Source organism: Ursus maritimus, unplaced genomic scaffold (genome assembly GCF_017311325.1).
Source record: "Ursus maritimus isolate PB19 unplaced genomic scaffold, ASM1731132v1 scaffold_20, whole genome shotgun sequence".
Lineage (NCBI taxonomy): Eukaryota > Metazoa > Chordata > Mammalia > Carnivora > Ursidae > Ursus > Ursus maritimus.
In genome coordinates, this window is record NW_024424453.1 from 8,226,502 (window position 1) to 8,244,050 (window position 17,549).

General features: G+C 42.1%; 1 protein-coding gene across 1 annotated transcript in view; it reads left to right on the forward strand.

Moving 5' to 3' along the window:
- The window catches only part of VEPH1 (ventricular zone expressed PH domain containing 1), a 218,885-nt gene that overhangs the window by 190,682 nt on the left and 10,654 nt on the right, over nt 1-17,549 (forward strand). The window contains exon 11 of the mRNA XM_008706749.2: nt 2,375-2,492. Coding sequence (XP_008704971.2) covers nt 2,375-2,492 — 118 coding nt within the window. The remainder of the gene's footprint in view (nt 1-2,374; nt 2,493-17,549) is intronic.

Sequence of the window (17,549 nt, forward strand, 5' to 3'; positions counted from 1 at the left end):
CTAAACAAATCAGTTTTAGTTCTCTTGCATTAAAGAAAAAAAAAGCCATATAAGCAATCTTGGGCAAGGCCTGGGAAGCTATAGGACCCAGAAGGGTAAAGAAGATAAGTAGGAAAGAGAAATGATGACCTCAAGCACAAACAGGAAACCAAAATTCCAAAAATTAGGTGTGACTAGTTGATGGGTTTTGTTTGCTTATCTTGTGATTGATTTTGTCTTGATCTTCCAACAATATTTAGAGCCACATGTGTTTCATCTGTCTGTATTCAAATTTGACTGTTATTGCTGATTTCAACTGTTTATAGAATTACCGTTCAGCTTCTCCAGTCAGTTCCCTCTGCACAACACCTAAACCCTCTGAAGAAGTAAGCCTGCTTTTGACTTCAGAGCTTGAATACCGGGATGTAGCTTGCCATCTGTCCTAAACTTTTCAAGAAACTTTTTGCCAAGACAAATGTGGATTATAGGCAACAACCTGGGACATTTCTGGTCTCAGAACAGGAAAAATAAAAGAACCCTTACGTATTATTTTAAGTACTTTGTTTGTTAGCAGTGTTTGTGGTGAATGAAAAATTGATCCTTAGTTGTGTGAGAAATAGAGAAGTGATGAGCATGCCAATGACCAGGCATAGACTTCAGAGACTTAGCAGTTTTGAAACCGGTATTTATGAACATCTGCTTTTTCCCCACACATTTTAATATAGATTTCATCCTTTGAAACCTGCAAAACTCCCAGGTGCTTCTTCAGTCTTATCTTGGGAACTTGCTTTAAAAAAAAAATGGTATTAAACGTTAGCAACTCAAAATGTCGTATTCAGCATGTTGAGCCTGTCCAATTCCAGAACACAAGCCGTAATGGTCTTAATAAAGAGTGCTGAAAAGTATGTATTTCTAGTCCAAGTTTATGCCTTTCATCATTCCACAAATATTTATTTAATGCTTGCTTATGTGAGAGGCATTTTTAGTGCTGAGATCACAGCAGCCGATCTAACAGAGAAAATCCCTGCCTTCATCGTGTTTATGTTCCAGTGAGTGTAAATGTTCTCTTAAAAGAATCCCCTTTAAATGTTCATAATACTTTCATATAGTTCATTGGAAAACTTTGCACTGGGCTTGCAAGCCGATGCCGTTAATCCATTCCTGATGTTGGACTAGATTCTGGGGCTACAACTGTGAACAACGTAGATGTTTATTCTCTCAAGGAGCTTAGAGTTTGGCGTGTTTCTCACCTCCGTCAAGAAATGCAGAGCTGGGAAACAGGAACTTTGGAGTAGGAACTAGGGAGCCACTTGCCCATTCTCTACTTCGGATCCACCGTCAGCAGCACACACGCAGTGCCCGCATCCCTGGGCTCTTGGGCTTACTAAGTGCCGTTACTCTGCGTAGAGGATCAGAGTGTGTGGACCAGAGGAAGGGGAAGAAAGTCACAACTCAACAGAGGACAAACACGTCAGTCAGCCGGGCACGTGGAAGGCTACCTGGCAAAGACATTAAATCCCTCTTAGGAAAGCATGCTTTTAAGAGTGTGGCTCTGACCACCCTGTAGCAGAGGCTACAAGTCATTTACATAATAGGAAAGCCTCAGGAGGACGGTAGAGCTGTTTAATTTGGTTAGGCTAATCGTCTTCCATCCATTTCCAGTGTAATGGAGCCTCTCTCCACTGCCTCTTAAACAGGAACGCATTGGCACGATGCCACAGGACACACAAGACAGAGATGGTCTTCTTGGTCCGTCAATTCAACTCAGCTATTGGGAGGGAGGAAATTAATTAATTTACTGATAAGTAATGTAAGACATTTTTTCCATTAAAACCAATCCAGCCATATCATAGAATATAAGGCAAGATCTGCAGATACTTTTAAGATAAAAGGTAGAGCTAACACAGTGCCAGAGCCGAGAGCTGAGGGATTAAGCCCTCTCCCATATATTTCCCATCAGCCCCCTGCCAAACCAACCTAACAAAAATAAGTTTTTGATATGGATAGTCGATTCTCAATTTTATGCCAAGTGTGAATAAAAGACAAACTCCCCTGCAACATTCCTTTCAACCACACTGCCACGTGGCTGCCCCTCCTTTTTAGAAATTCCAGAGCTGCCATTAGATGCAAGAAAATGCTAGGCCACGTCAGGCCTCACCCCAGGTGTTGGTGCCCAACCCTGGGGCCCATGCTCACTGCCTTCCATATTTAAGAGAACTCCCTTGGAAGGGTTTGAGGTGGCTGCTGTCGTGCAGGATGGGCCAAGAGAGGTCTTCTCACCGCTCCCTCCTTGTCCTTAGCTCTGTGTCAGAGCACCGGCCACCCTGCTCCTGTACCCCTTCTTTCAGTCCCACATCAGCTTATGAGTTCTTTGTGCTCTGTGTTCCCGGAACAGGATCTGGACCAGGTACAGCTCCATCTGGAAGAAGTGAGATTCTTTGATGTCTTTGGCTTCAGCGAAGCAGCAGGAGCGTGGCAATGCTTCATGTGCAACAATCCTGAGAAAGCGACCGGTGAGAGAGCCCTCCCTCCCTTCCTCTTGCTGCCCAGAATCGCTCGCGCCCCTGGGATCCACAGGGCCCTATGAGCCCTGCCATTCTGGCTGGCCTTCGTCCTTCCTCCTGAGTTGTAGGAATGCACAGGGGGGTGCCGGATCACCTCTGCCTCACGCTGAGAAAGGTGTCCCACCAAAGTGGGACTGAGAGAAAGGGAAGAGGTGGAGAGAGAGAGAGAAACATAAACCAGAAATGAGCCAGAGAAGCAACACCTTCCCTACCCCAGATGACCCTGAGGCTTAGAGAAAGACAAGCATGCTCTCAAAAGCCCCAAAGGAAGGAGACCGGACTGAAGGGTGAACGCATGCGCGAGCCCTGTCATCTCGTGGTCATCCCGCACACTCCTGCTCCATGGCGGCGCTACGTAAAAAGTGAAACATTTAAAGAGTGAGGAACTATTTGAAGAGTTCCCTCCTAGCTGTTAGTCGCCCTCTCCCGCCCTTTCTGCTGCCCAAGGAATTTGGTCTACTGACCTTGCCTAAAAATAATAATTATTAGTGAATATGAGCCACACCCTATGCTAAACATATGAGATATAGCTCATTAACCCTTACAATGATCTTATCAGGTTGGTACTAATATTATCTCCACTTTACTGATGGGGAAACTGAGGCACAGAGCAATTTGATTAACTGAGGTCACACAGGTAATAAATTAAGAGCAGCAGGATTTGAACCCAACTGACTCCAGGGCCCATGCTCATAACCATCCCACCACTCTGCCTCCTGGTTACACTTGTCCCAATCTGACCAGTGGAATTCGGTTGATGAGTCTGTCTTCAGAAAGTTATGCTGTCTTTGGAAATGGAATATTTCATCACTCATTTGCCTTCTGAGAGGACCCAGAGTTCTCAACACAGACCCTGCTCAGGAACTGCAGTTTCAACCAAGAGAACAGTGTTCAAACCCTGTTGAGCCCAAAGCCACTTTGTAGGTGAGCCGTTCTTTAGAGAGCCGCAGATGACACCCCCATACCTGTTCCTTTCCTGTTAGGATTTGGGGGCCTCTTCAAGATTACCCATTGTGGCAAGTCTATTCTCTTGCTAACTGCCGAGAAGGTAAGGCTGAATGGAAAAAAAAAAAAAAGTGTGTTATTTGGCCAGATGGAGCTGAGGGGGACTCACAGAGAGGCACCAATAAAAATGTATTACCCCACGGAAAAGGTATGGCTGGAGGATGCTGGCAGCGAAGGAGGACAGCCTATGTGAGGCAGATTGTTGGCTGATTACAATCCTTGTTGAGCGGATGCCAGAGTGAACACCCCAATTTTAAAAAGTTAATTTGAGCAAATAAGGAATTGGGGAGTTGAAAGTCTCCATTATAAAACTGTCTAATTAGACCTTATTTCACTGCTGAAAAAGACAGAGCGCGAAAGAAACTTTATTGGAGAGCATGGAGAAGTAAGGCACTTATCTTAGGGGGCTCTGAGAGACCCTTAGGAATTCTCATTCCAAGTCAGCTGAGTCCTTAGTTCAATAAATATTTCATCGTTTCTGGCCAATGGAGGCCTCAGAAAAAGGGCTGGGAGTTAAAAACACAAAGTGTTCCTTTAATATATGTTTTCGCAAATTCACTGCCATACACTTGAAAAGAACATTTTGCAATTTACTCTTTCTTACTTGTGTTTCTCACAGTTAAATATAGACTGAGAACATACAGCAATAAAGACTCAAACAAGGCCAACAATTTTATAGCAGAACATATTGAATCAAAATGCTTGGCCCTGAAGCCTTCAGTGTGCTTAGATTTCTTTGCTCATTTCCTTTTGCTACATGAAAGGGGACGCAAGCCTGCAAGAAATCCTATTTTAAACTATTCTTTTCACCACAAACTCTTGACTCCCTGAAAAATTTATGTAGGTTGTTGATCTCATCTTGTTTTTATATAAGCATATAGATTACACATTTCATATAAGTGAAAGGTCTAACATAATACTGCTGACACATATTATTCATGGAGACCGTGTCTGCATTCATGTTCTTAAATTTTGAATTTAAATATGATTGAGAAATAAATAAGAATAACTATTTTATTATTTGGTTCTGCACAGCAAGCGTCGTACCTGCATCCCACTGTTCATTTACGTAAAGTACGTTTGTTGCATTGGTTGAATGTCTTCTGAGGCTTGGGATAAAATATGAGTAAGGTGCAAGATCTCTGCTCTGAAAGGATTCGTAATCCAGTTAGGGCCAGACAGCATATATGGAAAAGTCTAGCACACACCCTTGTATGTTTATGGCAGGCAATGGATACTTGCTGAGTGAGTGAATGAATGAATAATATTGGGGAATGGCAAAATCAAATACGCCTCAAATCTTAAAGTAAGATGTTTCAAGACTGTGATTATGTGTTAATCGAATCAAATATATCACTATACCCAACCCAGTGCATCGTGAATCTGGTAAATGAAGGTTGGTGCTTCTTTCCACCTTGAGAGAAGTCACTATATATAAAACAAATGGCCGACTTCCCTAACTTAGCACCTGACATACTGTGCCTGAGTCTTGTTACCGTTCCGGGTTTTAATCAGTGCCCCCACAGGATCCAGATGCCCCTCCCAGGGTTTAGCCTCAGAGAGGAGGGGTTTAAAGAAGTAGGATTGAAGTCTAAGACAAAAGAAATTTTAAAAAATGGATTTGGGTGGGTTTTTTTTAAGTACTGACAAATGATACAACAATTGCTGTCAAGTATTCATTGTTCCAGTGTAAAATAAAAGATGGTTTGACATCTCCATGAATGAGGAATAAAACGTGAGGCTTTTAGAAAATTTCAATTAGACATCAGGAAAGACACCCTAAAATATAAATCTTTCTTAACAGTGTATACCCTAAACTATGGGACTTGTTCAGAAATTGACAGCATTACACAGTCACTTAAGTACATTCCCTGCTTCAGATCAAAGTCTTATCACCCACTAACACCCCTATCAACATACAGAAATTCACAGGCATGTAATATCTAGTAGTCAGTAAAATACACTTTGAATCCAGTTAGGTACAGATGAACTCAGAGGAAAATGAATGCCAGAATAGTCTAAAGGTCCTAAAAGTATTATAATTGCTGTCATTTATCATGCTAACTATAAGCTAAGCATTTTTCTCATTATTATTGACTCCATTTTACAGAGAAGGAGACTGAAACACAAAGAGGTTAAGTAATTTTCCCAAGGTCACATAACTACCAAGGGGTCGAAACAAGATTTAACGCAGATTAATTGCTGAACCTGAAATTTCCACCTCTTGGGCAAATCCAAGTTAAGGACATGGACTATTTGAAATTCCAAGACCAATTATTCCACGATGTTATAATACCTACCTCCCTGCTGACCTACTGCCCTTAAAGAAGAACAGGGACTTTGGTATGATCGTGTGTGGGAAATGATTACGTGAGGGAAATGGTTGCAGTGAAAGCTATTTCCAATCCCTCCAACTGCTGATTCAGTTTCCGATAATCACTTTATAAAAGTACAGAGTAGAGAATTAGCAAATCACTGAAATAACTCAAGAATCCTCTGAGATTTGCCTGGTGGTGTTTATTGCCAATCCCATTACTCCACATGAATGAGAGAATAGAGATTGAGCAAGTGAGTAGAACAGAACAGAACTTCCTTCTGGAAAACCTAGCAAATCCCCTTTATCAGTTGCCCTCATGCGTTGGAACTGCGAGTGCCTGTTAGCAGTAACAGTGAGTCAGCTTGACTGTCCTGGAACACATCTGGCTCTCTGTTCCATCACATTTGTCAGAAGGAGGAGGAAGAACTAGGCCGTGACTTTCTTCTTTCTTGAGACACATGGGACGCCTTTGTTCTTACACCCTACAAAAAATAACTTAGAGCCATCTCAGTTTTGGCCCCGGTGTCCTCCTCTGTAAATTGGAGCACGCCCCCGTGTGATTAAGCTCTTAGTCACCAGCTATTTAATTGTTGACTGTGCTGGTCCGTAGGAGGTCTCCTTAGCCTCTGAAAGAAAATGAAAGCTTTTTTTTTCAGAAGACCTTCTATCAGGATTCCTCTTTAGAACTTGATTTCAAATATTTATGCTATAAATGCATGCTATCCGTTTGATCACACGGGCAGATAGCGATGGTTTCAAAATGATATCAAGTAAAGAAAGGCCTCTTGTAAGATTTTCTTCACACACTGCTAGCTAACTGGTAATGGCAGTTGTGGCTTTCCTTTGCTGGACACCTTCAGCGTGGGCTGGATAATTCTCCACTCCAGATGCCAATGTGAGAATGGGCTCAATGACCTCCGAAGACCCAAGCCAGAGGCCGCAAATAGCTTTGTGAATCCATTAATATGAACCTTTTCCATTGAATTTCATTGTCGACTTTCACAGTATTTTGGAGGTGACAAAAAGAAAACCCCGTGTTGGATTTGCGTGGTGGCTAGGTTTGTCAGGTGAGGCCTTCCCTCCTGCTACCTGTGTGAGAACATGGTCTTACGTGCTCAGTGTTGGTAGAGCTCTAAAAGTGATGTGGTGCTGTGTTCTTGTCTATATACTGTCAGTGACTACTGAGTATGCCTTCCCTACGTAAAATTGAACCCCAGCTTGTTGTGCAAAGATACTTTCTATTAATGACAAAATGAAGACCCTCATATTGACTCAGATAAATCATTATCCTGAAGTCATTTTCCTTATCCCCTTCTTCCCATTTTCCTGTTTTATGCCTTTCTGGCATGGGCATGCCTCTCCTTTTTAAACCTTCCCACACACTCACACCTCTCTCTCACAACACACACATGCTTGCATGTGGGCACACACAATGGTATACACTGACACACCACCCCCCCCCCCAGATAATAAAGTCCTCTCCTCTGTTCTTTCTGTTCTCGGCCCACACTTCTGCAATGGCCACAGCATGTCGTTATCAATCTCCCCCACTAGACATTGAACGAGAGGAGAGGAGCTATGGTTTGTTCACCCAGTACCCAGCATACAGTAGTGGTCAACAAGTATTTGGCATATGGGTGGACTATTGAGTAATTCGCGGATAATAATGTAAGTGATAGGATGACTATGGAAAATACAGGCTTTGTTTTAAAATGTAACTTTAAAATCTAATACTTTCTCAAGATTAAATAAACACTGAACTGAAACCTTAAAGTAGCAACTTTTGAAAAATTAATGTTTATAAGAAGAAAATGTTGCCGTGCACAGGATTTTAACCTACCCAATTCTAATATTTTACTAAAAGGTCTCAATACACACAGAGTCCATAGTAAACTTGCTAGTAACACGTGAGCCTCAATGGGAAATAACCTAAGATTAGCGCCCTTCAGGGGCTAATTTCTATTCTTCGTGTCCCATCATTTTCCTAATCCTTCTGCCTTTTCATATGGGGTCAACAATCTTATCTTGAAATAGGATAAAACTGTCTGATAGGCTTATACTGGCAGCCAAGCATTAGTCACCCCATGGTTCTCCACAAATAAATCATCGTGCATGGAAATGTGTCCTTTTCCACTTGGAGAATCCTTTGAGTCCAGCCAATCTATGGGGGAGGAGAAGCATGCCTTCAAAAGGCAGACTAGAGTGAGTAAACTAATCTCTTATCACTATACCGGCTTAAGATAACATTGATTTAAAGAATTTTTATGTAGCTCCTAAATAAAGCACTTAATATATTTCTTTTTTTTTTAAGATTTTATTTATTTATTTGATAGAGAGAAAGAGCACAAGCAGGGGGAGAGGCAGGCAGAGGGAGAGGGAGGAGCAGACTCCCCGCTGAGCAGGGAGACCGATGCGGGGCTCGATCCCAGGACCCGGGGATCGTGACCTGAGCCGAAGGCAGACGCTTAACTGACTGAACCACCCAGACACCCCAAAGCACTTAATATATTTCAAAAGAACTCTAGTCATCACCTTTCAGAATAACCCTAACTTTTTATTTACCTATATAAACACATTAGGAAACAAATTTGTTTTTCAGCCACAAACTCACCTTTATAAATGACATGCAGGTGCTTTTAGCAGCCACAGAAAATAAAGTCATCAAATACTCAAGAGGGTGGTAATATTCTGTGTAGGATCTCATCCTTCCCACCTTCTCCTATACATGACACTTTCTTACCTATTCTGTTTCTTCCTCCCAACTGAATCCTCCCATTGGCTTTTTTAAAAACTTGTTTTATTTAAACTCAATTAGTTACCGTATAGTGTATCATTAGTTTCAAATGTAGAGTTCAGTTATTCATCCATTGCATGTAACACCCAGTGTTCATTACATCACATGCCCTCCTTAATGCCCATCACCCAGTTACCCCATCCCCCTACCCACCTCCCCTCAAGCAACCCTATTTGTTTCTTAGAGTTAAGAGTCTCTTATGCTTTGCCTCCCTCTCTGATTTTGTCTTATTTCATTTTTCCCTCACTTCCCGTACGATCCTGTTTTGTTTCTTAAATTCCACATATGAGTAAAACTATATGATATTGTCTTTCTCTGATTGGCTTATTTGGCTTAGCATAATACCCTCCAGTTCCATCCACTTCTTTGTAAATGGGAAGATTTCATCCTTTCTGATGGCTGAGTAATATTCCTGTGTGTGTGTGTGTGTGTGTGTGTGTGTGTGTGTGTGTGTGTGTGTACCACTGCTTTATCTATTCATCTGTCGATGGACATCTGGGCTCTTTCCATAGTTTGGCTATTGTGGACATTGCTGCTATAAACATTGGGGTGCAGGTGACCCTTCAAATCACATTTGTATCCTTTGGGTAAATACCTCATAGTGCAATAGCTGAGTCATAGGGGAGCTCTATTTTTGACTTCTTGAGGAATCTCCATCCTGTTTTCTAGAGTGGCTATACCAGCTTACATTTCCACCAACAGTGTAGGAGGGCTCCCCTTTCTCTGCATCCTCACCAACATCTGTTGTTTTCTAGCTTAATTTTAGTCATTCTGACTGGTGTGAGGTGGTATCTCATTGTGGTTTTGATTTGTATGTCCCCGATGCTGAGGGATGGTGAGTATTTTTTCATGTGTCTGTCAGCCATTTGTATGTCTTCTTTGGAGAAATGTCTGTTCATGTCTTCTGCCCATTTCTTGACTAGATTTTTTGCTTGTTAGGTGTTGAGTTTGAGAAGTTCTTTACAGATCTTGGGTACTAACCCTTTATCTGCTAAGACATTTCTAAAAAGCTTCTCCCATTCTTTAGGTTGTGTTTTGGTTTTGTCAACTGTTTCCTTTGCTGTGCAAAAGCTTTTTATCTTGATGAAGTCTTGAGTTCATTTTTTCTTTTGTTTCCCTTGCCTTTGGAGATGTGTCCAGCAAGAAGTTGCTGCAGCTGAGGTCGAAAAGTTGCTGCCTGTGTTCTCTTCTAGGGTTTTGATGGATTCCTACCTCACATTTAGGTCTTTCATCCATTTTGAGTTTATCTTTGTATGGTATAAGGAAATGGTCCAGTTTTATTCTTCTACATGTGGCTGTCCAATTTTCCCAACACCGTTTGTTGAAGAGACTGTCCTTTTCCCGTTGGATATTCTTTCTTGCTTTGTTGAAAATTAGTTGACCATAGAGTTGAGCGTCCATTTCTGGGTTCTCTATTCTTTTCCATAGATCTATGTGTCTGTTTTTGTGCTAGTAACATATTATCTTGATGATTACAGCTTTGTAATAGAACTTGAAGCCTGGAATTGTGATGCTACCAGCTTTGGTTTTCTTTTTCAACATTCCTATGGCTATTTGGGGTCTTTTCTGGTTGCATACAAATTTTAGGACTATTTGTTCCAGCTCTGTGAAAAATGTTGATAGGGATTACATTGAATATGTAGATTGCTCTGGGCAGCATAGACATTTTAACAATATTTATTCTTCTAACCCATGAGCATGGAATGTTTTTCCATTTCTTTGTGTCTTCCTCAATTTCTTTCATAAGTGTTCTATAGTTTTCAGAGTACAGATCCTTTACCTCTTTGGTTAGGCTTATTCCTAGGTATCTTATGGTTTTTGGTGCAATACTAAATGGGATTGATTCCTTAATTTCTCTTTCTTTTGTCTCATTGTTAGTGTGTAGAAATGCAACCTGATTTCTGTGCATTGAGTTTATATCCTACCACACTGCTGAATTTCTGTATGAGATCTAGCAATTTTTGGGTGGAGTCTTTTGGCTTTTCCACATAAAATACCATGTCATCTGCGAAGCGTGGGAGTTTGACTTCCTTTTTGCCAATTTGAACGCCTTTTATTTCTTTTTGTTGTCTTATTGTTGAGGCTAGGACTTCTAGTACTATGTTAAACAATAATGGTGAGATTAGGCATCCTGTCGTGTTCCTGACCTTAGGGGAAAAGCTCTGTTTTTCCCCATTGAGAACGACATTCGCTGGGGGCTTTTCATAGATGAATTTTATGATATTGAGGTATGTACCCTCTCTCCCTACACTGTGGAGAGTTTTAATCCAAGAAGGATGCTGTGTTTTGTCAAGTGCTTTTTCTGTATTAATTGAGAGGATCATATGGTTCTTGTCCTTTCTTCTATTAATGTGGTTTATCACACTGATTGATTTGTGGATGTTGAACCATCCTTGCAGCCCAGGAGTAAATCCCACTTGGTTGTGGCGAACAAGCGTTTTAATGTACTGTCGGATCCTATTGGCCAGGATCTTGGTGAGAATTTTTGCATCCATGTTCCTCAGGGATATTGGTCTGTAATTCTCCCTTTTGATGAGGTCTTTGTCTGGTTTTAGGATCAAGGTAATGCTGGCCTCATAGAAGGAGTTTGGACGTTTTCCTTCTGTTTCTATTTTTTGAAACAGCTTCAGAAGAATAGGTACTAATTCTTCTTTCAATGTTTGGTAGAATTCCCCTGGGAAGGGAATTGCAGGAATCAAAAAACTCCCAACAAACAAGAGTCCAGGTCCAGATGACGCCCACCGACTTTTATACGTGCACTGTGGCTTATCTTCTCCTTTCCCTCCACCTATTTCCCCACCGCTCACCTCCTCTAAGACTAAAGAGGTGTCAGTGCTCTCTCTGCATTCCTTTGCCACTTTCCCCTCCTGACCCAACCCTCTCTAATCTAGCCAGATTCGGAGTCAGCCAGGTTCAGGCCGCCCTCTCATGCACTGTGTGTGCCTCAGTCCTTGCATTACTGACTTTGAGCAGCGCTCAGGTCTGCTGACCCCTTCCTCCTCCTTCCAACATTCTCTCCCCTTAGCTGTGTGATGCAGCGCTCTGGTTTCCCTCCTACTCTCCAGATATTCCTTCTCAGCCCCCTTTCTGAGCCACCTTCCCCCATCCAGATATTCATGGCGGAGAGCCCTGTCCTCCTCACCGTACACTGTCTCCACGGTGAGCCTTCCCGGGGTCTGCAGCTTCGGCAGCCGCTTCTCTGAGACCACTTCCGCATGTATGTCTGCACTGCTGGCCTCTCCTCCCGCCTCTGGACTTACACCTTCCATCGCCTACTGGGCTGCTTCAAATGCATCTCATACTCGTTTCATTTAAATTAAACTCATGGTGGTCCCACCTTTGCCCCTGAAAAAGGCTGTTCTCTTCCAGCATTCTCTATGTGAGTAAGTATAACAACGGTCATTCCACAGCACCAGTCAGAGACCTGCTGCCCTCTCCCTACCTCCACCCTGTCCCTCACCCCGCACTGTGGGTTTGACCTTCTCAATGGCTCTCAACTCTGTCTGCTTCTCTCCATCACATAGAACAAAGACACTATCACCTCTTACCTAAGATAATGGACATAGCCTCCTAACTAAGCTACTCTGGACGCTTCCATTGGCCTCGCATGCTGCAGCCAGAATGGTCTCATCAAAGCGCAACTCTGATGGTTCCACCCCCGCTGCGTGAAACCTTACAACAGCTTCGCACAGCTCTTAGCTTAAAGACCAGACTCTATAATACGCCCCTCACAGCCTCACATGCAATGGTCTCTCTCGTCCTCTGCAGCCTCATCTTGTCCCCTATGTCATCTATTCTCTCTCTGCTCGGACTAGAAGGATCTTCTTTCAGTTTCTCATACACGCCATACTTCTTCCTGCTTCTGGGCTTTTGTATGGAGTGCCCTTTCTCCCCTCCTCATCTGGTTAATAGAGATCTTAGCCTTCCCATTACAATTCAAATTCACTGCCACAGGGAAGCCTTCTGTGGCCTCTCAGGTCCTCAAAGCCCTTCAGACTTCTTCTCATGAGAATTGTTACACCTGCTGTCTTGTTTTGTTTTGTTTTTTATATGTAGTTATTTTATTAATGTCTATTTCCTCCGGTAAACAGTAAATTCTATGAAGGGAACTCTCCTCATCCATCCATCGTCAGCCCCTAGCACACAGTGCTCAGTAAATATTTACCAAATAAGTGAACGTCCGAAGTTTGTATCATCTCAGAAAATTTTTAGTAAAATTTTTCTCAGGCAAATGGTGACACAAAACAAATTAATGAATTCACAGTGATTCATTTTAAGAGACAAAGGTATTCATAGGATAACATTTCCAGTGTAATTTTTGTGCCAAATGTATTCTTTGAATAGATAGCATCTTCTTAAATAAGTTCTTTTCAAAAGTAATATGGGAAATTATTTTGTTTAACAGAAAGTGAGATATAAACTTATATATATCTATCTCACACACAGCTTCCAATGCAGATGTTGTAAGATTTCTATTTATTGCCAAAAGGTTTGAACCACAACTGATGGAACTGTGTTAAATCATTCTACAGAAACATGGTAGACAACACCTTAAGATGTTCTAATATACCATGAATGTACAGGGGGCTGGGTCAATGGCTAGGATGTGCTCGACTTGCACGACCCAAACAAGCTGACAAGTAAGTATGTCAGCTCTCTCTTTCCCTGCTCGAGGAGAGCAGGGTACACAGGCAGTGTGGGAAAGCACTCCACATTTACAACTGTCTAAATCCTATGGCCAGTTTTCCCAACAAGACCTATCCATGAGATCTAAATTAATGGAATGGCAGTGTAGACCCAACATAAGAAATGTGTGTGGAACCCTTTCTCATTCAAAGTTCCATCCTCAAATTGAGCCATTGTCTTCATTCACTTCCACTCTCCCTGATCTTTTCCCATTGGTCCCTCTCAGTCATACTGGTAACGGCTGGGCCAGCCTTCACTGTTAGCTGCCCATAAAGACACAAAGGTGATCATGCCTGCTGCACAGAACTATTGAACAGATTACCTTCTTAGCAAGAGGCTTTAGAATTTTTGTTTCACTGATGATACAATGAGCCAAATTCCATGAAAATTGATTCCGAGCATTTTTCCTGTAACTCTACTGATTTAAGCCAAGGACATGCGTATTATCTTATACCGCTATCCTGTTTTTCAATTTCATGGAAAGGTCATAACAATTTTCTTCCCATTATTGGTTTTGCAGTTTAACTATTTTGTGTATTACGTGACCTATTACTTTCATCTGCCATGAGGCTGCTTTCATTTCCTAGAAGTTCTCCAGCTACATGAGAATTACCTAGGGATCTTGTTAAAAATGTAAGGTCCCCCTTGGGGCGCCTGGGTGGCACAGCGGTTAAGCGCCTGCCTTCGGCTCAGGGCGTGATCCCGGCGTTATGGGATCGAGCCCCACATCAGGCTCCTCCGCTATGAGCCTGCTTCTTCCTCTCCCACTCCCCCTGCTTGTGTTCCCTCTCTCGCTGGCTGTCTCTATCTCTGTCGAATAAATAAATAAAATCTTTAAAAAAAAAAAATGTAAGGTCCCTCACCCCACCCCAAAATTATGATTCAATAGGTTTGGACGGTACGTTGGAATATGCAGTTTAACAAACCAGCAAGTAACTCCAAAGTAGGTGGCCCTCAGAATACAGTGAGGAAGACATTGCTCCATAAGCTTATAAAATAGTAGTTCTGAGGCTTCTTTAGATCAACATTTCAGTGACAGACGGAGAGCCTAAAAAGCATACTACGTTTTTTGTTTTGCTTTGTTTTATTAAAAAGATTTTATTTATTTATTTGAGAGAGAGAGGGAGAGAGCACGAGTGGGTGAGGGACAGGCGGAGAAGCAGACTCCCCACTGAGCAGGAAGCCCAATGTGGGGCCCAATGTGGGGCCCGATCCCGGAACTCTGGGATCGCAGCCCGAGCGGAAAGGAGATGCTCAACAGACTGAGCCACCCAGGCACGCCATGTTTGTTTGGTATACTACACTTTGATAGGTATAACGTTATTGAGGAAGGAAGCCATTCAGTTACATGTGAAAGTGTCCTCAGCGGGCTGCTGTCAAATTGAGTTTGTCTGTCCTATTCTGAACCCCACAGCATCTTGTAGAATGTTGCAAAATCTATGCTGGATTATGCGTCCTCATTCATTCACTACTGATACAGAAATAAGGCACCTTAAAACACTGCCTAGATACCCATTAGAAACATGACATTTATTATGATCCTTAGTGATTTCTAAAACCACAGACACTCGGTTTACTAAATGTGGCTTCTATGCCCTCCTCATGTAATGCTTCTATCCCTCCTTAAGCATTTCCTCTATAATTAGAATTGGCTTTATTAGAACTGGCATGCGATACAAAAAATCAGTAAAACCATGGAAAGGAATTCAAGTAAATCTGAGACTTTCTATGCATACAAAGAAATTCCCCACAGACTGTATAGGAGTTGTAATTTCCAGAAGAAGTAATTTCAAGGGAAATTTTTTAAAAAATACTTTTTCTCTGTTTGTATTGAAAAACTAAGTATTTGAGATTTATATTTTTTTCTTCCAGAATATGTCTTCTTTTGAAGGTATTTATCATTAATGATCAGGAAATAATATCTAAGAATTCAAATATCGCAAATGAAATTCATGACAGTCCAATTATGGCTTTTTCATGCACCGGGCAATGCTTTCAAGACAAAAGTTATAGAAACCAAAAAAGCACACAGTTTAAGGGATTTCCAAATCTAGATGGAAGTCACTATGCAATGTGGATAGTAGTTTATATGGAGGTTACCATCCACTGTCATAAGAACAAGCAGGAAGTTTGTAAGAAAAGGGAGCAACTGCAGATGATGTGGAAAACACTCCCAGTGCAGCCCAGTCCATACTGGATTGGCTTGAAAATGGCAGTCCTGGTGAATACATGAATTAGTTACACAAAAGCAGAAGAATTCACCTCCCTTTTAGGACTCTTTGAATTGCCTATCAAACCTTAACTTCAAAGCCTGAAGACCTTGAATCTTAAAAGTGTTTCCTGTCTCACTTGAATTCTCTCCTTTCCTAACACCTTCTTGTAGATTTCACTCAGTCTTGATTTGAGGGAGGAAGGCAGGTTTTATCCTGAAGCCATTAGGATATGGTATTTATAAAAACCATCTGTTCATCATCACAATAAAAGGATGATGATGATCCTTTTATGTTGTTGATGATGATGATATCATGACCACGATGATAGTAGCTACTATTTATTGATCCCTTACAATATACCAGGCATTTGGTTAAGCAAGGCCACTGTTAACCTTAATGGCACTTTATTTATGGTGGATGAAATCCACTTGGGGGTGTATGGCTTGAAGAGCAAAAGAAAAGCTGAATTTCAGCCTCTCCTCACCACCTTGGCTGCATGCTCCTGTGCAGTGAACAACCTGCACAGCCATCCATGGTGGCCCTGTTGTTAAGCAAGACAACTCTAGAGAGGATAAAGCTGAAGCTCAGTGAAGTAACTTGCATTAGACCAGTCTGGTGTTTAGTAGCAGATTCTGGACTTCTGCTGAGCTCTGGCTCCGGAGTCACTGCCCTTACCCCATAAACTGTACGCGTGTCCCAGAGAAAGTTTTTGGAATAGCCCTGGGTGGTCTACTATAGTGATGAGTAAGCATGGCATTCAGCGTACTGTTTAAATAAGTTATAAATGGCTAAAGACACATTCAGAATTGCAAGAAACCCTAAAACAGGATGGAGACCTTGAATCATTGAACTCTAGTGCTCTTGAGATAAAAAAGAGTTGTGTGACTACAGAAATTATTATTTTTCATTATGGTGCATTACAAAGCCTTAGATTCTACTTTGCACAATGTCCAAGGATCTTTCGGATTGGTCTCTCCTTGATTTTCACACCATCTCTGTCCCTCCAAGTCCCACCAGGCTCCCATCACATAGAATGAGTTAGTTGCTAGAAGGCATTGCACAACCCTTCTCTAAGCCTTGGCCTTTTGCCTGTTTGTTTGTTTGTTTGTTTTTGTCTTTGTTTTTTCAATATACCTCTTCTCTCTTCACCTTCATCACTGTTATTTGTTCTTCAGAATTTAGCTCAGACACATTTGCTGCAGGAAGCTTTCTTGCTTCCTCTGCCCGTTTAAGAAGAGGTGCCTCTCCAGTGTGTTCCAGTCTCCCTTATCTCTGGCTTTCAGTTACAAGTGACCACTAGGGACAAAGGCAGAAGATCAGAGGGAGGGAGCAGAGTGAGGTGGGTTATTTATTCCCAGCATCCCCTCTGCTTGGTCACTGTAGGTTGACTGTGTCCTATGCCCAAGGCCACAGCTCCTGTCAGTCAGTGTTCTCCATACAGGTTTCCCTCTGAGTCCTAACTGTTCTCTCCCCTTTCCTCTTCACACAGAGGCATGTTATGCCTCCCCATGGTTCCTGGCCCCAGAGTACTATGGTGATTTTCCTACACCTTGCTCACATCTGTGTAAATAGTCCCTTTATTAACTCCCCTCAATTACCCAGCTTGGGGTGTCCTCTGTTTCCTGCGGAGACTCTCTGTGATACATAACTGATCCCATCTGGGGCTCGGGGGCTTCATGCCTGCACAGACTGGACCTTCACAGGCTCTAGGCTGCTGCTTAGTCCTTAAGAAAAGCAAAGTCCTTTCTAATGAGTCTTCAAAAGACCCTTCAGTTACAGTCCAACATGACCTCACTTTACCCAGTCTCTTTCCTGGATCTTACACCTAGAAAATCTTGCATTGCCTTCACACTCTCAGCCTCCCCCCATGGCTTTGTCCCAGAGCAACCGCTTTTGAGTTCATGGATCCTTCCAGATTCTTTTTTTTTTTTTAAAGATTTTATTTATTTATTTGACAGAGATAGAGACAGCCAGCGAGAGAGGGAACACAA